Below are 21,643 nucleotides of genomic sequence, written 5' to 3' on the forward strand. Positions count from 1 at the left end.
TTTTACAGATATATACATAAATACACATTTAACTTTCAATAAATAAATTTAAAATAATATATTACAAAATTTGAAAAACAAACTGAATGTATTCATATTCTAGTTTATTAGAGCCAACTCGGCTTATTTTTAACAAATTTTTTGTCTATTTTTAAATTAAATATTTTTATCAAAATTTAGTAGTTGATACAGTTCAATTAAATAATTTAATTCTACAAGTTGGATTTAAATTCTGCCCCTGCCTTGTCTTTTTAATCCTTAATATTTACTATATTCTTTTAAATTCTACTTATAAAATTTATTTTTTACTAATAATATATCAAATATTTATTTTCCTTTCATCAAAACCATAACTTAACCTTTAAACAAATTCAATTATTGGGAGGCAAGATAACCTAAAATAAGAGAACGGTCGTCTCAAGGCTCAAGAGCAACCGGTCAGCTCTTTATTCATTTCTTTATTATTATTTTTATAAACTCTTCAATAAATTAAAATCAGAGGTAAACAAACACATAAAACCACACCAATGATGTGTCCACGCTTTGTTTTGACCAACCTCCAATCTAAATTATGCTATGAATTTTGTTAACCACCCGTTAATTGAAAATAAATAAACCTTTTCAAAGTCTCAAAACTGAAATGATAAGAAATTTGAATTCTTTAATTAGGACCGGTCGGTGCTTTATTTTCTAATGTGAAAATGAATTTAAAAAAGCATAAAATTTGTAGTTCATATGCTAATAATTAATTTTTTAACACTATAACTTATTATGTCCATAACTAATAAAAAGCGTCGTTTTCAGAAAAAAGAAAATACGAATACTCTAGTGATTATTATTTTCATATATTATATTCATATTAGTCATTACACATTTATACAATATTCAAAAATGCTTTTCGTTAGTTTGGAATTTGGATCGGGCAACATTTCCACTGCCCAAACTTTTTTTTTCCCGTAAAATTGAGCTAAGCCACATTTAAATATTAAAACCTTTGAGTCTAATTAAAAGTTATCATGTGAATTTTAAAATTTGAAGGGTAATCTCATTAACATTTTCTAAACGTAGCTTTATTTCTTATTTTTATTGAGTAATTAAAGTTAAGGGTCAACACATGTGGGCTATTGTTGCTGCCCACTTGGTTCAAGTCTGTGTTTATTATATACCGTGCATGTTTTTTTGATAAATTTTTAATTATTTCTTTTACAAAATTTATATCATTTCTGTTTCTAAATTGTTATAAAATATGTCGTGCTTTTTACTGTTTTACCTCTTTAAATTTATCGTTTTACCCTTCAAAAAATCATATAAATAGTTGGGACATTCTCCACATTAAACACATGACAATACATAAATCACTTTTTTTCTCAAAGCTTCTCTGTTCTCGTCGTTTCTGGACTTTTTTTCTAGACATTTATTTTTCTAGATTCTTTTTCGAGAAGAGCAATACCAATCGAATTTCACCTTTCTTTATTCAGATGTACAAATATTGAAGTTTTGTGTTAATCTTGGGGAGCGACTTCTATTATGCGATTATACCGATCAAGACGAATTTACTTCTAAGGCAATGATTCTTCCATGACACAACAATCATCTCATTTATTTACATACAATTTATTATTTTCTATCAATGCTAACGGTTTATTTTACAGTAATATATTTTCAATGCAATGTACTCAATTTTGTTTTACTAAATTATTTATCTAATAAAATATGAATTTTGATTATAGAAAAAAATATAATTTGATAATTTAACTTAAATAGATTTTGACACAATTATATATTTATATCATGTTTATGTTATTTTTATGTTATGCCTTAGATGGATTTTATTATATTTATATCATGTTTATACTATATTCATTTATGCCGCAATTTTGTATAATTTATAGTAAGTTTTAATTTTAAAATCTTTGTTTGAGAATTGAGTTTTAACTTGTTGGTATAAATATTGTTGTCAGTGCAGGAGGACATGGCTTCGAGTATGTTGAAGCGCAACGGTTGAGGAGGAAATATAAATAGTTCTAAACATTCTATATATATAACCTACGAATCATTGTGCTAGGAAGTAAATAAATAAAAAATTTAATATAATTTTTAGAAGTATAGCGAAGAACATCATTTATGTTGAAAAATCTAACTTTTTATTTAAAAGTTTGTGCTTTTAATCCGATAATTCATATATTTGATTGTGTTATAGTTGTATTTAAAGTATTTTGTATTTATATATTTAAAAAAAATAAAAGGTTGATATTTATATAAATTTCAATATGCTAATATTCATGTTATATAAATCTTAAAACATTCGCGTATCTTACAATCATGTGTGTCCAATATTATTAATTGTTACTCTTTTCTTCTGAGCTTTGTGTGATGATGAAGAAAATAGAAAAGGTTAATGACAAATTATTGTACTATAGGCTAAATGGCAATTTGGTATTTTCGCATTACAAGTACATTTAACGAAGTAAGCAAGCAAAACTACAAATGGTAATAAGTTTCAACGTTAAAAAATGTTAACTTATCATGTTTTGAAATAATTTGAAATTTTTTTTAAATTAAAAAAAATTTATTATATCTTTTTTTTTAAAATTTAAAATTACTCATACCCTACTTTTCAAATCTTAAATAAAAAGATATCAAATTTGATTATATAAAGTTAGATAAGCTAAATCGTGAGTTGTTAGATGGTTAAGAAATTTGAAAATAACATATCAAAGGCGTAAGTAAAAATTAAAACCATTGCAAACAAATCAATGGCTTATTAACCTAAAGCAACTGCAACGGTAAAATTAAAAGTTAGTCGACAACCAGACAGCAGATATTGTCGTATTTCTTACCATTTCCTTTGGCGTTGGTTGGCCTCGACGAAATAAAAGAACTAAAAGAATTAATATATAAAGCAATAAAATTTAAAAAATAAAATAAAATAAGAAGTAAAATCCGAAGGAGGGCGGCCTTTTTGTTCTTCTTCTTTCCGCCCTCTCCTTTTCAAAAAGTTGAACAACCAAACGCCACTGAAAAAAAATTCATTGCATATTCTCTTTCTCTCTTTATTTTTCTTTTCATCTTCTGCTGTTTATTTTTTTAATTTTCTAACGTAATCCTTAAACTTCTCTTCCATTTCATTCTATCTGACCCTGCAATCTATTTCGGCTATTTAATTTCCTTTTGTTTTCACAAATTTTCTTGATCTGTAAGTTCCAATTCTTTTTCTTTTTCCTTTTTCCTTTTTACTTTTGTGTTGAATTAGGGTTTTTGAATTCAGATAACCAAATATTCTCTCTTATTTGCACGTGTTTAAAGTGGTGTTTTGTTTTGGTTAGAGCTTGGAGATTTTCTTTTTTGTGATTTAAAACAAAAAGTTATCTGTAATTTATTTTTTCTTTCTCTTTTTCTGGTTTGCATTTGGCCATGATTGAATTGCCGCTGCTATTATTATATTAATTAAGTTGGTTAATACTAATCAATATTTTGTTTTAAGCTGCTTTTGGTCATAATTTTCCTTTCTCAATTACTTTGTAGTAATTTCGAATCCTTCTTCAGAAGCCAGAAATTTATTTATTTTTGATGATCTAACAGAGTTTCAGTTTGGAACAATGACGAGGGTAAGTCGTGAGTTTGGCAATACTATGCAAAAGGAAGCAGCTTCAGCTGTATCAGCTGATGTGATATTTGCTTCGAGTCGTTTTCCCAATTACAAAATTGGGGCAAATAATCAGGTTGTGGATGCCAAAGAAGACCCTAAAGTTTTGACCATGAAGGAGGTCGTTGCACGTGAGACCGCCTTGTTACTGGAGCAGCAGAAACGCCTCTCTGTTCGTGACCTTGCTAGTAAATTCGAGAAGGGGTTAGCTGCTGCTGCTAAGTTGTCTGAAGAGGTCAACTTCATTTTAAGTTCGTTTACTTATGCATTGTGGAATTATTTTAGATAGACTGATATAGATATTTGATTAAATTGCCTAATATTAGATTGACTTATTTTATCATTATGAAGAGTTCTAGGAATTGTAGATAGGTTGGTGGGAACTTCGTATAAGTTATCTCAGTTTTGTAAATGAATGGCACTAAGATCAGTACAATAGTAAATTTTGTTTTATGGGTTGTTTATCGTTTTTTATGCATCTTGGAATGTCACTGGATTGAGGAAATGAGTCTTCTCTCTGAGTATAATAATTAAGTTGGTTAATACTAATCAACATTTTGTTTTAACCTGTTTTTGGTCATGATTTTCCTTTCTCCACTATTTTGTAGTAATTTAAAATAGTCCATTCGAGTGAGTGATTCCTTTGTCGTTTTCTGTTTTTTTCCTGTTCAAAGTCTAGAAGCATTAAGACTGTTATTAATTCTTGACCACGATGGATTTTCATTTGAACAATTTTGTAAGCTATTTCTTTAATGGATTCAGGCTCGACTCAGAGAGGCAGCTTCATTGGAGAAACATGTCCTTTTGAAGAAGCTTAGAGATGCTCTGGAATCTTTGAAAGGGCGTGTAGCTGGAAGAAACAAGGACGATGTGGAGGAAGCAATTGCCATGGTTAGTCTTCTAGTTTGCTTTTCTACAATTGGATATATGAGTGATATGCCAGATGTATTTATCATAGTTTTGAAAGTTAAATGCTAGTATTTAAATTGCAGTGCTATGTTTTGTTTAATAAAACTTTGCTATTATCTTGATGCATAGAGAAATAATGTTAAGGGTGAAAGTTGTGAAGAAAAGAATATGGTGTAACTTTACAGTGCATGTGGATGGAGAATTTTAAAATTTTAAAGAAATTCGAATATAAGGTATATTAAAATGTTTCATTTCAAAATGGTAGTTGTAATTGTTTTGTTTGGATAAATACTTTTAGAAGAAAATTTAAATTATTGGAATTTTATGAGATAAGAAATAATTATAAAGAAGAATAATGGTATTAAAAATAAAAGTAAAAATAAAAATGCAATATGGGCATCATTATATTTGTAAAAGTATATTAATATTAAAGCTTCCAATGTTTGAAATGTTCTCTTTTAATCCCTCGTTGTATCTTCACCCCTTGCGTGGTTTGCCTGAAAATGTCAACATGTATTCTTGTTAATATATTTTGCCTGCTAACTTCAAATGAGGCGATAATGACCATTAATTGTGGAATCCCAGGTGGAAGCTCTTGCAATTCAGCTGACTCAAAGAGAAGGGGAGTTGCTTCAAGAGAAGACAGAAGTGAAGAAACTAGCAAATTTCCTTAAGCAGGTAATATAACCTATGAATATGATAAATCCTGGATGATGTGCCATCCCTGTTTTTGGATTTCATAATAACTTAATTTTATTTTTTTGGGATGCATATTTAGATAATGAATATATCTGGAAATGCTGAAGAAATTAAATGTATTATTTTTGTTACATATACATGCAGTGCTTCGTAAGTGTTCTTTTTTTGTATGAGAGATACTGTAATAGCTTTTATATTATTTTGCTCCACATTTATATATTCTAAATGTATCATCATGAGTAAGCAATGATTTGTAAGTGTCTTTTCCTGAGCTGAATAGTTAATAGGTATGACACCTTTTGGTTAGATATTTTAGTTTAGTGGAAGAATGACTTCTTCTTTATTGAAGTGCTTATTTTTTTGGCTGCGGTGATGTAGTTTATGTTATGGTTCTCTAAAGTTCACTTACGTATATTTTGGGATTGGAGTGTGAGGATATCCTATTGAAATTTGAATTAAGAAAATAGTTTAGGAAATTTTGTGCTTGCTATTTCTAGTTAAACAGTGCTATTATCCTAGAGCACTTAATGCAGCTATTCTTTTTGAGACCTGCCTTAACTTTAATCTTTTTCCCTCATCTTTTTTGATTTGTTTAGTTGGTTTTGCCTTGTTATGATTGCTGTTGTTGAACAGTTACTGATTCAGTGGCAGTAGAAATGCTTAGTTTGATGCTTTCTGATTATACTGGTACACTTTTATTGTCCTTGCTCACTTCTAATAGAAAAAGGCTGTTTTCACAGTGTCTGTGAGTAACTGGGTCAGGGTCCATAAATTATTTGCTTAATTCCTTCTTCTTTTTTTCAACTTCAATGCATAGAACACATTAAATTTTCCTTTACTGCTTTACTTTTGTATGCTTGTGTCTCCATATAGGCTTCTGAAGATGCTAAGAAACTTGTTGACGAGGAAAGAGCTCATGCTCGAGCTGAAATTGAGAGTGCAAGAGCAGCAGTTCAGAGAGTGGAAGAGGCCCTTCAGGAGCAAGAACAAATATCTCGAGCTTCAGGCAAACAGGTTATCTTATTTTAAAAATGTTCTGTGTATTGACTTTTGAAGTTTGGTTATGGGAATATCCATTGTTAAAGCCTACCTGGTAAATGCATCAAGATTTTACTAATACTACTGCCCTCTTTCCACATTTTTGACTATGAAATATCTATTGCTTAGACATTTCTTAATTTTACTATCAATTAGTACTAATTTTATACTGTTTTCTTGTGAGTCTCTCATGTTCTCCATAGAAATTTCTACTTTGTGCTTTCTTATTGTGGAAGTTCTTTCTATATTTTTGCATATTTTTTAGAACAGAGATTTTGCATGAATTTCAGGATCTGGAAGAGTTAATGAAGGAGGTGCAAGAGGCTAGACGGATCAAAATGCTGCACCAACCAAGCAAGGTTTATCTCAGATCTGTAACTTTTTTTTTCTTTTTTTCTTTACATCATAATTCGTAGGTATTTAAAACTTTCTTTTAAATTATTTAGGTCACTTGTGGGTTTACATCATAATTCTTAAATATTCAAAAGCGACAAAGAAGTTGTGTGGGACCATGTGCACTGTTTTTGCACATATATGTATGTATATTTTAAATATAATTGGCTGGTGTAGGCAGAGGTAAGGTACCTATTATTTGAGCGTTTTTTTCTGTTGCTGTTGCTTTTCAAGTGAAGAAATAAAAGAAAAGGAAAGGACTTGTTTGGTAACTCCATTCTTAAGAAAATAAATGAAGCAAGTATGGTTTTTAAAGATATATTACCAAATGGCAAGTCTTATACTGTTATTATTGCCACGGCCCCTTCTTCTCCCTTTTCAAACAGAATTTACAGGAAAAAGGGAAATGCACTTCCTAGTGATGAATACCTTTCTTCTTGAACATAAAAATCATTGTTAGAGCATGAACATCTGCTTAGACATTTATTCTGTGGCATTCCTCCACAGATAGGGTGAGGAAACAATGAAAATGAAGTGGGATGTATAGTGTTAAATGCTGGAATTTGACTTGGAGCTGAATGTTGGAGTTTGACTTATGGGGACAAAGCAGATGCTGAGGGTAACCTTCAGGTCCATATCGACTAGAAATTTTGTTAAAATGTTGCATTATTAAGTTCTCTGTCTGGTCTGTTGCATAGAACTCTCTAATTGAATGATGGCTTGTCTTCAGTGGCAAAATGAATAAAGCTACGGATGGACTTGTTTAATGTTTGCACGAAAAGCTAATATTATATTAATATTTGTAGAAGCATCCTCTTATATGTATGTTTTGTGGCATGGCATATCAAATCGACAACATGATGCAAGATCTTATTTCAATTCATTTTAGTTGAAATAGTGGATGAGTTACTAACAGCAATTTGCAGGTTATGGATATGGAACATGAGCTTCGTGCATTAAGGATTCAACTTGCAGAGAAGTCAAAGCATTCCTTACTACTTCAAAAAGAGGTTTGCCTTTTACCATTTAGTTCTGGATTTTCAATCCAACTCTTCTGATTCATTCATTTTCTAATTTCTTGCAGGCATTTGTGTGGAATAGTGGTTCATCTACTCCGTTCTTTTTCTTTAATCATTGACTTCTTTAACCTTCTGCTTTGCTTTACTGTTTTTGCAGCTAGCAAGAAGCAAGAGAATGGAGAAAAATATATCTCATATATATGAATTAGACGGCGCTGAAACTTTAGGTTCATATTTGCGGATTAAACCTTGCTCTGATATTGCTCCCGAACTTTCCGAATGCTCAATTCAGTGGTATCGTATTTCATCTGAAACTAGCAAAAAGGAGCTTATATCAGGTAAAGATGGCAATCTTCTTTACTCTTTATGTTTACTGAACGGGTGGTGTTTAATGCAGGGAGACTGTTTTTCTAAATGAAAGAAATTAATGTCATAATTTTATAGTGTCTTCATTTGCTTTCTTCTGTTAATTATTATCAGTAAATATGCCAATATCTTGTTGCTCGTCGTGCTGTATTTTGTTATCTCTTCAGACTATCATTGTTTCAATACTTTCTATTCCTTATAGCTGAACACCATCGCTGCTGGAAATAAATTTTTGTGATTTATTTTATCAAGGTTGGAGGTAAATCATGAAAAGTAGTATTGCCCATGTGTGCTACTCTTTAATTCAATTGACTTGGGCACTGGTTTTCTATTTCTTGATGTATTTGTAGATCAATTTTGGTATTCATTCTTTCTACCTTCTAGAGTTTAGGTTAAGGACTGACATATAGAGAAATTGACTATAAAGTCATTATTTAGATAATCTCCTTTTTTTTTTTAAATAAAAATAACCAGTTGACCTGCCGGGTTTTTTGTCCTGGTTATTTTTTATTATTGTTTTATGAATTCTTTTATTTAATTATTGTTGAACCGGTGGTCTAACTGGTTCAGTACTTACAATATTGATGTGGAAAGTGATTGGGACAGGCTGTTTTTGCTTAAGTGTACTTTATCATAACAAATAATTCCTGTAAGCTACTTGGAAATCATGACATAAGAATTATTTAGATCAAGATGCTAATATCTGACTCTTGTGGGTAACAGAATGATCTTGTTCCTATTCGGATCTGATTTTGTTCATCTATCTTGGTTAATCCAGGTGCTAGCAAATCAGTTTATGCTCCAGAGCCTTTTGATGTAGGTCGAATCCTGCAGGTTGAGATTATTTATGATGGCCAGCTAATTGTATTGACAACTGCTGGTGCTATTGATCCAGGTTTGTGTTTTTTATAGTGCCTACTTATAATTTTTATTTCTTATTATTTATTGAATTTTAAAACTTTTGTTTCCTTATTTGCGAGAGCAGCTGCTGGTTTGGGAAACTATGTGGAGGCACTTGTGCGGAAACATGATGTTGAATTCAATGTATGTTATCCTACTTAAAAATCCCCCCTTATATGGCTAAACTAGTAGTGTTAACCTTTAATTGGTTTTGGTACTTCAATTAGGATTTCATCGACTCTTTCTATATTACTCATAGTGTTAGCTTTGCTAAAATTTTTTGTTTAGAGCAGATAGTAATAAGAGTTTCCACCTTGAACCGGCTTTTTACTGTCCAAAAATGAAAATACACTTTGAATTGACCTTTTATTCTAGTTAAGGTGCAATGTGATTGATATCTTGTTAACCGTGGTTCCTAGGGAAATGATCTCTTCTCTGTTTATTTCTTGTACGAGATACTGGATTGTTATATGAATAGGTCTAACATGCTGCTTCTGCTCATCAGAGCATTGAGGATCTATCCTTTCTAGAATTTTAAACCATTAACAATCCCTTAGAACATAAAGCCTTTAAATTGCAAAAAAGAATTGCTTAATTCAGTGTTCCTGCACCAAGCAGTACTTCCTGTACAGCAACCTTCTTTGATGCTAGTGGCGGTTGCCTGGTTACCAATAAACCAGAATTCGCTTGTTGACCTCTACCCATCATTGACCCAATAGGCTCTACGATCTTTCTAGCACTCGTTCATCAGTGTCTTGCAACTTATTTTTCATCTCATCTGTTTTTCACTGGTTTGAGGTGCAGCTGGATGCGTGAAAATCTGTTACTTGTATCTGCTGGGGAGAAAAAAAAGACTATTTACTATTTTGTTTTTGCTTTTAATTTTGTTTATTTATTTATTTATCTTTCAGTCAAAATAAAATTTTATTAAACCCAAAGGGTGGAACTAACCAAAGGTTAAGAAACTGCAACACATACACACATTTAGGGCCAGTTCTTCATTACTTTTGAAAAGTGCTTTTGAGGAGTGCTTTTGAAAAGTTTGGTTTAAAATTTGAGTGTTTCGTATTGCTGTCAAAAAGTGCTTTTGAGAAATAAAATGTTCATTTTAGATATGTTATTATCAAGTAACAAATATGTATTTAAATAATATTTAAATTAGTTAATATTATTATATTTTAGTAAGAACATAAAAAAATTATTATAACTTGTTGATATTTTAATATATGAAATATAAATTTTAAATATTTTTAAGCAATAAATATTAATTATTTATAAAATTTAATTAGAATATATAAACTATATTTTAAATATTTAAATATAACCATTAAATATTTGTAATTAGTATTTTAAAAAAATATATTTTTTTATTTTTAATTAATGATTTTAACACAATTGTAATTAAGCACCAAGAAAAAAAATAAAAATACTATGTTATTGGAGGGGTGAAAAGTAATTAAGCACCAAAAGTGCTTTTGAGAGAGAAAAAACTAAAATTTTTAACTTCTCATTTTCAGTTCATTTTTAGAAATGCTTTTAAAAAGCACTTCTGAAAAGCTAAAAATTTCAGCCAAAAGCAGCTTATTCTTTACAGCTTTTCTTTCAAAAGTGCTTTTGGAGTCAAAAATGTTTTTTTTAAGCAATGAAAAACTGGTCCTTAATCCACGTTTTAATACCACTATAAGGAACACCTAGACATAATAGAAAACAAAAGCAGTTTAGAAACCATAAAACAGATCTTCAAAAAAAAAGAGAAGAAACCATAAAACAGCGGCCTAGAAACTCCTGCAAGCACCAAAACAAATACAAACCCAACCTACATCAAAATGACATTAAAAAAAAACCTCAGGACAAAGAACACCAAAATACAAACGAAATCCAACAATCAAAGTAGAAATTATAACTGAGACCACTTATTGTAGCCCTAAACGAATGGATAATGAATATTTTTCTTATCTTTTGTAAAGATTTTGACCAATAATTTCTTCATTTTGGCTTCTAATATCATATCATTACTGTTTCATTATTTTATAGGTAGTTGTTAGCCAAATGAATGGTGCAGATCATCCATCTGAATCTATTCATGTACTACATGTTGGAAAGATGAGGATGAAACTATGTAAAGGAAAGACGACAATTGTCAAAGAATATTATTCCAGCTCAATGCAGGTATATTAAGTCGTGTATTTCGCATTGATTAAAGATGTTTCAATATTTTGTCTATCACTAAAGGGAGTAAAAGAGAAATTCTGCGGTTCGAGGATACTTTTGCTTAATTCCTTCACATTGTTCCTTTTCCGTTTCTTTTTTATTCAGAAGAAATTATACATTACATAGAATGAGAAATACATGCAAACATATGATATGATCTATCTCTCCCATATTTCTAAGAAACGTGCTAAACATTATACTTCTGATATTCGTATCCTATATGCATACTGTCTCTTTTAAAAAAAAAAACTCTTTGTGCTGTTCTTTTAGCTGTGTGGAGTCAGAGGGGGCGGAAATGCAGCTGCCCAAGCATTGTTTTGGCAAGCAAAGAAAGGGTTTTCAGTTGTACTAGCATTTGAATCAGAGAGAGAAAGAAATGCAGCCATCATGCTTGCCAGGAGATTCGCTTTCGACTGCAATGTAAGTAGCAAATTCAGTCTGTTCAATTTCTTTCACTATGAGAATGGTTTTTTTTTTATATATATATTTATATTTTTGAAAATGCCAGATAATGCTAGCCGGACCAGATGGTGGATCTTCTATAGGAACCAAATAGATCTCCTTAGAATCATGGTTTGCTAATTGTAATTATGTTATCATTGTATCATAAAGTTTGTAATATTAGGAAATGACATGGTGAGTTAGGTTTTCCACCATTCTTTATTCCCCCATTTTCCTTTAATTTCCTGTGGAATCAACACCAAGGCATTGTTTTTTTGTTTGCCTTTTGTATTTATGTAACAATTTCAGACTTCACATTTGGAGGTTTTCTGGAGATATCTATATCTATATATAGATGTATAGATATAGGTAAATATGTTTATATTTGTTGAATTAGTCATGTGTGAAATGTATGACTCCAATTTCATATTTTAAATGAAAAAGGGATGTTTAGCAGGTTTTTGAATAGATGTTTTGCCTGCATTTGTGGACTAAACTCAATCCAACCCTATGTATTTTCATTGACTATGTATAGCTATAGAAGCCCCATTTTGGTTTAATTTCTTGTTCTTGTATTCAAATTTTACATTAGTAAGGTTAATTATAATGAGGAAAAAAATTATTGTTAGAAACCGTATGGAATGGAACTTACAATATCAAAACTAATAAAACATTGATACATTATTTTATATATTTAAATATTTTTTTAATATATAAATAAAAATTAAATGCATGAAAAATGTAGAAAACCTTTATATGCAAATAATAAATAATTAAAAAAGAAATATATATATAGTTGAAATTTGATAATAATATTATTATATAATAAATTAACAAAATTATTTTAAAATTTTAAATTAAAAATGTAAAATATGAATACGTAATACAAAAGGAAAGCGTAGTGCATGGGCATATATGGTAGCCACATACAAATAAACTGTTTTCGCTCCCAGTAAAAGAAAAAATTCCAGTGCATTGAGAAGTGGACATATAATCCATATCATATGGATGATTGTAAGTACGATTGTGCAGTAAACATGAAAATGTTTACAAAGTACGGTACTGAAGATCCTTCCAAATTCAAATGCATAATATGTATAATAATAAGATTACTTGTTTATATAGGATGGTAGCTCACTTGCCCAGGTTGACCAAAAACAAAAAATGCTGAAAGCATTTGGTACGTCATTTGCTCAGTTATCTGCAAGAGGTATGGGAATTGGTGGAACAATTAATGAATCCAGCTATCTTCCTTCAACTCGTTGGTGCAACACATTTTATTTTGAAGATAACACTACAATTGTTACAATTTTATATATTGTTAAATCAGCTTTGAAAACATTGCTTTTTGGTCTTTTTTTTACCTAAAGAGACGAATTATGTGTAGATTATCATTTTGGAAGTGTCCAAACCTTGATTAAATAAACCTGGTGCTTCACAAAAAAGAAAAAAAAAAGCTAACGAAGGGATTTTTGTAATTTTTTTTTGTTATTATATACTACGTTTTTAATTATGATTCTTGAAAGTTGTAACTTTGAAGTTTGAAGTTTGTCGATCGTGTTGGTCAGGTAATTTAAACATAATTGTTGGTGTTGTTGGGACAAATTTTTAAAATGGGTTACATGTTGAGGGTCAACTATATTGGTATGAATATATAGAATGATCATACATATCTCTGATCATTAATTATCAATTAGGAGATAACATGTATCACTTGAGTATAATAGGTCGTTGAAATATATATACATATAACATTATGTATATTCTATCTCTTTAACCTTTTCTCTTGTTTTTTTTAAGCATGGCAATGTGTTTTTAATTTTTTTTAAGATCGTTGTGGTTTAAAATATCTTTTTTTTATGAATTAAAATATCTAATTTAAATTCTTTTTATTTGACTTTTCTTTTTTTCCACAATAACTTAGGTCAACAAAATCTTTTATTACATTAAAATCTCTCAATATTCATTGAGGATCTGACTTTTTCTAAAATTTTTGAATTACCATCTGTGAAGTAATTAATCAAACCTTAACAACTGAAAAATATTGTCCCTAAAAAAGATTTTGTCTCACATACTTTGCTAAGAACTAAAGTACCATTTACCTTAAAAACCTAAATCATAGAACCAAAAGCCTCTCAACAATAATATATATATACAACTTCTCGAACCATTTTCTTTAAAGCTTTTATTATTTTAATCTTTTTTAAGATTGTAATTTTTTACAATAATATTTCTCAGTAATGTAAATAAAATACCATTTTCTTTTTACTGCACTTTTTCTAATTCATTCTTTTCCTAAATTAACCCTAAGTTAATGTCTTTTCTAGAATATTTGCTGGGGTTGAAGATGAAATATGAGAATATATGAATAACTTGATATCTATATATATAATCAGCAAGAAACCAGGGACATATTTCTGAGTTTTTAGCTATTTAGAATGAAGGAAATAAATAAAGCGTAGTAAATAGGGATTGTTAGAAGAAATAAATAGTGAAGTGAGGAGTTGTATTCAGTCATTAAAGAAGAATGGAACAAGCCATGCCAGCCTTTGCCTTTGTCTTATGTATTCATTTATTTTTTGACCCTCTTCCAACCCATCGTAATTGCCGTTAATCCTTCTGTCTCTACTCTGCTAGCACTCAAATGATAAAATATCTTTGTCTTTTTATTATATGCAACCAATAGTTTAACTCGAAAGTCTGCTATATACGGTTAAAATTTGAATTACTGTGACACTTAGGGTTTTTTTTTTTTACTAATTGATTAATGCATAATCTGGTTGCTTATTCTAAAAAAGTAACTTTTAAATAATTGTAGTTAATTAAATAAATTTAATTTGTAACTTACTTTTGAAATAAGATATTAATTTTATTTGTCATAATAATCTTTTACAAATATTCAAGTTTTAAGTGAAATAAGTTTTGAGATAATATATTAATTCAATGGTGATTGGATTTAATTTGATTGGTATCGATATTGGTGTTAATGTAGGAGGACATGAGTTTCGAATGCACTGAAGCAGATTGTATTGAATGGGAATTGAAATGGGTGAATTTATATATTTATTTTTAAATTTAAAGATTTAGGGTTACAAACAAACATTCTTACATACAAATCTCTTATAAATGATTAAATGGGATTAGGAGAAATAGAGGGAATGCGAGATATAAAATGAAGTGAAGGGAGGGCAGAAAATCCAAAGTAGGGGACCTGCAAAACCCAAGAACGCTTTGGCTCTTATGTATGGAATTAACTGTTTGTTACAAATAGTCTTTGTATTGACCGATAAAAAAAAGAAGTGAAATTTGTTGCCGCTTTTGCTCCTTCCTTAACCTCCTCCTTTACCCCATAATAAACTCCAGGTACTTTGTTTTTGGCTTTGCCTTTGCTTCCTTTTTCCTCGGTTTTCTTCTTTAAATTCCCTTAATTTCTCAGCTTCCATGGAAATACAAGAGAGAAGAACATCAGAGGTAGCTCTTTCTTTTTCTCGTAACTCAAGTGCAGGTGAGCATCTCCTGTTTTCATCGATAATTAAGATGATTACTTTTTTATTTGTTTTCCATGTGGATTGGTTGGTGAATCTGCCTGGCTCCCTGAATGCCATCTAAGAAGCTTTGTCAAGCACGGTTGGCTGCCTTCTTACATGGCATGAGGGGAGTCATGCAGGTTTAACTGTTTCATATCTTCATAAGGATATGGATGAATTCATAGATTTTTTATGGGGTTTGATCTTCATCGGCTCAACATAATTGTTAATATTAATGTTAGTTAGCTGTATTTAGATAATTAAAGTGAAAGTGCGGGTGTGTATTATTTAGTAGCTGAGTTGATAGACAAACTACTGAAGATTAGACAAGAAAAAGAGATGATGATATTATATAAAATCTAGCAATAAAGTGAGGAGATTTAATAAATTCTAATGTTTGGCTGCTTCTTCAACTTATTCAAAAAGTGAGTGGTTAGTGCTAATATTTTACTGCACATGTGGCTGTCATGGAAAGGAATTCACACTGTGCAGGCATTATAACACTCATGTAGGCCCTTCTTTTTACCATTAATTTTAGGACCCAAGGTGTATAAGCTGCTATCCAAATATTTTTATTCAAGTAATTGAATTGTTAAGTTTTTTTAGTTTGGTTGGCGATATTTAAAGTTGAGTAGCTAAATATTTTTTTTAAAGATCTTAATTCGCAAATTCGTGACGTTTAAAGTTGTTTCATGAAAAAAAATTAAACGGTAGAAGAGAAAGAGAAATATATCCTTCCGATTGGTGTTAAAGGTGAGAATAGAAAAAACCATACAACGACGATTTTAACAGTTTAGTAGCTTAAATGAAATCTTTCAACTAATTTAATAATCAATTTATAACTATTTAAAGTTGAATAACCAAATCATAAACGTATTAATAATTCAATCACCTTAAATCGAGTCTGCCCTTAATTTTAAGTTCTGAATTTTTAGAATAAAAAAGACCTGTAATGTTATTATATTTATATTAATAATCAGTTTTATATTATATATGCCCTAGAATCAATCTTTGCACGTTTTCGCCGGTATCATTTAGGTTACATTTTATTATTTTATTTTCATGAAAAAAAAAGTATACCTAAATAAGCTGTCAATGTTTACGTAAACCCTTTTAACTTTTATTTTACACATAAATAAATACCTTTACCTAAATAAACCCTTAACCTAAATCATTAAAATAGGGATTTGCTTAAAAACAAATCAAAATATAAGAACTTAATTGAGGAAAAAAGTAAAAGAAGTTAAAAGTTCAAAAACCCATTTTAGTGTTTTAACCAATTATTACACTTGGAATACCATTCAAACAAAAGTTAAATTTAATTAGTTGTTTGATTTTATAGCTTCCAACTACCCATGTCTACAGTCAAACAAAAGCAATCTCTAGATAAATTGAATTTCGGGAAAGTTTTGAAATTCTAAATAATTAAAAGATCATTATGTGTATTTAATTTTACGTTTTAGAAATTAGAGAGCAAAACCATGTCTATTAATAATAAGGTTTTGCATGGATAAGATGTGGAAGATATACGTAAATATTATTTTCTGTTATAATGAATAATGAAATTATTATTTTCTGTGTTTCCTGCTTTTTCTTTTGCTTGTATTTTCTAGTTTCTATTTTATTATAAATAAATAAAAACTTTGATATTGAACAGCCTATCTATTGTTGCGGTCCAACCCTATGATGAAGCAATTTTTCTTTTTCTTTGTCGCTATACCTTATGGTTTTACGGTTTTAAAGTTTGAGCCTGAAGATAAAATTAAAATTAAAAAAAGGTAAAGAAATGAATATTTGTGATTTTGTCACTATTGTAGTGAAAAGTCAAAAGACAAGATGGAAAGGCAAGTCCAGGAAAGGGTTGCCAAACCTGACTCGGCATGAGAGTGACTCAACCCTGAAATCAAATCCATCTATACCCGAATTATTATGGTTTTAATTGAGACCAGTGATAAAGAATTTGTACACGTGTTAATCATTGGATATATATTTTTTGAGGTTTTGATCATATTTATTTTTTCGACACAATATTTAAAATTACTCATAGTCCCTCTCCAATCCATAAATAAGAGAATAATGCATTTCAATGCATTCAAACTCACATCCTCTTATATTGACAACAATACTCACGTCAATCGATAGTTATTGAATATGTTTAAATATTATATAAAAGCAAGACATAACAAAAATATCATCATAATAATCTTAATTCATTTTAAAAATATATACATTAAACTTTTTTTTAACTAAATATTCTGTAACACCAGTTGATTTTATAGATTAACATCATTCATGTAATAATAATTAATACAATACAATTCCCCCAATTGATTTCTCAAGTGCTTGTCTTTATTTTTTATTTTTTTAAAAAGTAATCATTTAATATTTTATTTTTAAAAAAAATTCATTTATGTCTGAATTCAATATCAATGAGATATTATTTCCTGAAAATAAAATGAATTCTATCATGTGGATATCGATGCTTATATTTCATGAAAATAAAAATGAATTGTATCACTAATATCATATCCACAAAAGAACAGCTTGCTATTTGGACGACCAGTTCTGGATTGAAGAAGGGTGGAAGAAGATAAGGTTGATAAGCCCCCTAATTATTATAAAATTATGCTTTGAAAAATATTTTTAAATATATATTGGGTGAAATTTGACATTTGATGGTTATCAGTCTCCAGTTTAGTTTTCGTTTCTTTGTTTGAAATAATAAATAAAAATAAAACATGTAAAGTAAATTAAACTATTGGTGAGCAATGGAAAGACGCTTGAAAATGTAAAAGCCTAAGAAATCACATCCGGTCCAAGAAAGATTAATCGCCTTAGAAACGGAATAATGGGCTGTACCTGAACCAGCCTTCACTCATTTCCAACTTAAAACAAGAGTACAATAGACATTATTGAACAGCAGTATTACATCAGTAAAAGATCCTTGTATCGCATCAAAACCTACTTTTCAACTTAAAATAGAGGCTAATTTAACACACAAAACGATATGCCCTGAAAATCCAAACATATTAAAAAATTGGAATAACTTATATTTGACATGAATAGTTGCATCAACAATGTTCCTTGATCATCAAAGAATTGAAAACTAGCGTCAGTTCCATTTGGTGTAAAACTATATTACAAAGTTCCTACAGAAATGAAAAACAAATGCTAAAACCAATAGACTGATCTAGAATGTATCTGTCAGTGATTCCTTTTTTTTTTCTAAGTTTCCTACCATTGTTTTTCTTCAAGATCTACACTGTAGTCTACATCAGCAAAGAACTGCACATATCCAAACTAATAATACACACATTAAAGTAGCAATCTCGCTTATACTTCATCATAGTCTTCATCATCTATTCCCCCATTCGAATCAGCAAGTTTAATAGGATCAATAGCCATCTTCTCGATTTCACAAAGTGACCAACCAGGGTATTCTTCTCTATTTTCAGGGATGTCATCTGTTCTTGGACTAGCAGCAGCAATGGATGTGATCAAGTCCCCATTCTCATCCAAGTCTGCATTGAGGTCAATGTTCCGAACTGGAGTTTTGATGTTCTTGCCTGCATGATTATGTTTCTTTGACTCATCAGACTCTACTGCATCATCAGGCACGTGCCTTTCCAAGCTTAAAGCATGCTTTTCTTCAAAATAAGAAATGTTGGGATCATCTTCAAACTTTCCACAATGTGCAGCAGTCTCTCTCCCTGCTGTTTGTCTCCCTCTACCTTGACCTCTACCTCTGCCCCTACCCCGTCCTCTGCTTGAGCTAGTAACATGGCAACTCTCATCCTACAAAAAAAAAAGCCAGAGTGAACACAATTTTCAGGTAGTCAGCGACTCGTGGCATGAATTATAATTGCTACCAAGACTTAAACTGGTCACTAAAGGCAGCAAATTAAAATTTCAAACTTGCAAGTGCATTCTTCTTATAAGTCCAAGTCCTCCAACCCGAACTGCTTTCAGGTTGGACAGTAGAAAGGGCATATCCATGATAAATACCAAAGAAAATGAATCAACTTACCATTCTGCTCTTCTTTGACTCATCATCATCAGCTACTTTCCTGTAAATAAATATGCATAAATTAGCAACAGTATAGATAACCAACTTGCTTCATATATTCACTGATAAATATCAAACTGTTGAAACCTTTTTTTGGGAACATGACAATCCTCGGTAGCAGCATCCAGACCACCTAGGTCGGGAACCTTACCCACAATTTCTCTAAGAAAATCAAAAACATTAAAGCCCTGTACACACTGCTTTCTACAATATCAAAACCAAACAAAGTTAATCTCAATATGTTTATAGCCCAATGTCAAGTGAAAGATCTAATTACTAAAGAGAACAGGATTAAGGGCAATTTTTGCTTACAGATGCGAAGAATTTATCGTCTTGGCACCCTTCATCATAGTTATTTCATATGTTCGATCACATAAATCTTGAAGAAATAACTCCAATGCTTTAGCTGCAAACATTGATTACCATAAATTTAATAGAAAGTCCATTAAAGGTCAATTAAATAGTGGGAAATAGCACTTTCTCAACACCCCCCCCCCGATAAACCCTAATAGGACCTCAGATTCAAAACTGGAAATTTCAAGTTCTAACAGTTGGGATGTTCCTTTTAGGAACAAAACAATAATTAAATTCGTCAACATATTTGTCCTTACAATGAATGAATTTGAAAGGGGAAAATCAAAAGTACTTACAAACAAGCAGAGGAACAGCCATGGCAATTTTTCCAATATCTTCATCAGCTTGCATAATCTTCTTTATTCGAGCCTATAAAAGCAAAAAAATAAACATCGATGAAAATTAAAACGAGTTTCATAAGAAACTTGTACAAATTAAATAATGCTCCAAAAAATAGCTTTCTATTTACGTGTACTAATTGACAGAAAAACATATAATAAAAAAAAAACAAAATTAAAGCAACAACTTAACTATGTGATAAGATTGACTAAAAGATGTATAACATATATACCATGTTATTCGAAAATATTCTGAAGAGAAACAAGAAAAAGGAAGAACTTACGGCTGGGAAACGAGTATCAAGTTTCCTCTTCATGTTCTGCTAAACGTTGAAGAGCAAAAACCCTAGAGAAAAAAAATTACAGAGGAAACAAAAAAAAAAGAGAGAGAGAGAGAGGGGGGGGGGCGGGGAACCGGCAAAATTTTCGATTGAAGTTCAAATTTTCGTGAGCTCGTACTTTTCTGACCTATCTTCTTTATTTTATGTCAACGCACGGTAGAACTGTCTCCCGGTTTAATTGTCCAAGTCGATCTAGACTCTAGAACCGTCTCCCGGTTTACTTGTACTTACATTGATTAAAATAAAAGTTAAATAAATTATGTAATAAATTCAATTAATACATATATGCATGGACGGTAAGAAAACTAACTGGTCTAATAATGAAACTTTTTCTATCAATTCTTTTTATTTGCTTTTGTATATTGTATATAATTCATATTATAAAAAGCCAGTTATATAATATTATAGAAAAAAATATTAAATGTCCTGTTAAACGATTTATGTTTGAAAAGTACTTAATAGTAATATGTAAAATTATCTGAAATTAAATATAGATAACATGTTTGTTAATTTTTTTAAATATAGATAATATAAGCTAATGTAAATATATTTTATTTGTTTATTTACAATTATAAGTGTATTTCAATAGAATTTAAGATCTATAACAAATATAAATGATATTATAAGTATGCAAAATTCTCTTTATTGCAATCTCATGTGTTTATCAATGTTTTGGTCACATAAATAATTTTTTGAATGGATATCTTTAATAAATATAATTTCACTTATTAAATATTATTTTCATTTATTTTATTATTTCCGTAAGATTTATTTTTAAATCTGAGATAATAAATTACCTTATATAACTGGTTTAATAAATATTATATTTCATACTTATAAATGATAAAATGAAATGTAAAAATTTGGTTTTACAGTAAAGTTAACGATTACAATTTAAAGCAGTGGACCCACGACATTATTATCTTCTTATTTTTCTTTATTTCCCCCCCCCCATTTTCCCTTTTCTTTTTCTCCTTCATTCGTTCTTCCTAGACCTGTTCGGGCCGGCCCCAAAAAAATTTTTGGCCCTCCTCCTAGGCCCGGTCCCGGCCTAGCCCGAAATATGGCCTGAAATTTTGCCCAGGCCCAGCCTGAGAAAATTATCATACGCCCGGCCCGGCCTATTTTTTAACATTAAAAATTTATTTTAAAAATAAAAAAATAAAAATATTTTAAAAGTATTTTAAAATTAAAAATTAAAAAATTAAAAATATATTTATTATATTCGGGCTGGGCCCGGGCCAAAAAAGTGGTACCCGAGGCCCGGCCCGTTTTTTAAACAGGCCTCGTTTTTTTGCCCAAGCCCATATTTCGGGCCTATATTTTTACCGGAACCCTCCCATAATTCGGGCGGGCCGTCGGGCCGGGCCGGGCCGCTCGGCCCATGGACAGGTC

At 30.2% G+C, this 21,643-nt stretch overlaps 2 protein-coding genes and 1 long non-coding RNA gene across 3 annotated transcripts; 2 read left to right on the forward strand and 1 right to left on the reverse strand.

Moving 5' to 3' along the window:
* Window positions 1-2,907: 2,907 nt before the first annotated feature.
* Window positions 2,908-12,090, forward strand: LOC107906739 (stomatal closure-related actin-binding protein 1). The gene is made up of 13 exons (XM_016833830.2): window positions 2,908-3,196; window positions 3,583-3,881; window positions 4,409-4,537; window positions 5,141-5,233; window positions 6,128-6,268; window positions 6,583-6,651; window positions 7,612-7,695; window positions 7,862-8,042; window positions 8,849-8,965; window positions 9,056-9,114; window positions 11,005-11,139; window positions 11,452-11,601; window positions 11,690-12,090. The coding sequence occupies exons 2-13, from the start codon at window positions 3,600-3,602 to the stop codon at window positions 11,735-11,737; spliced, it is 1,488 nt and encodes a 495-aa protein (XP_016689319.1). The 5' UTR covers window positions 2,908-3,196; window positions 3,583-3,599; the 3' UTR covers window positions 11,738-12,090.
* A 2,641-nt stretch (window positions 12,091-14,731) lies between these two features.
* LOC121217632 (uncharacterized) lies at window positions 14,732-16,720 on the forward strand. Its single transcript, XR_005913782.1, has 2 exons — window positions 14,732-14,985; window positions 15,059-16,720. It is a non-coding gene; the product is annotated as an uncharacterized lncRNA (long non-coding RNA).
* Window positions 16,721-18,178: 1,458 nt separating this feature from the next.
* On the reverse strand, window positions 18,179-20,534 carry LOC107906738 (dr1-associated corepressor homolog). The gene is made up of 6 exons (XM_016833829.2): window positions 20,192-20,534; window positions 19,866-19,938; window positions 19,528-19,621; window positions 19,303-19,419; window positions 19,177-19,216; window positions 18,179-18,944 (listed from the first exon to the last, which is right to left on the reverse strand). Exons 1-6 carry the CDS (start codon window positions 20,222-20,224, stop codon window positions 18,483-18,485), a joined length of 819 nt encoding a protein of 272 aa, XP_016689318.1. The 5' UTR covers window positions 20,225-20,534; the 3' UTR covers window positions 18,179-18,482.
* Window positions 20,535-21,643: the final 1,109 nt, after the last annotated feature.

The sequence above is a fragment of the Gossypium hirsutum genome, chromosome D05 (assembly GCF_007990345.1).
Source record: "Gossypium hirsutum isolate 1008001.06 chromosome D05, Gossypium_hirsutum_v2.1, whole genome shotgun sequence".
NCBI lineage: Eukaryota > Viridiplantae > Streptophyta > Magnoliopsida > Malvales > Malvaceae > Gossypium > Gossypium hirsutum.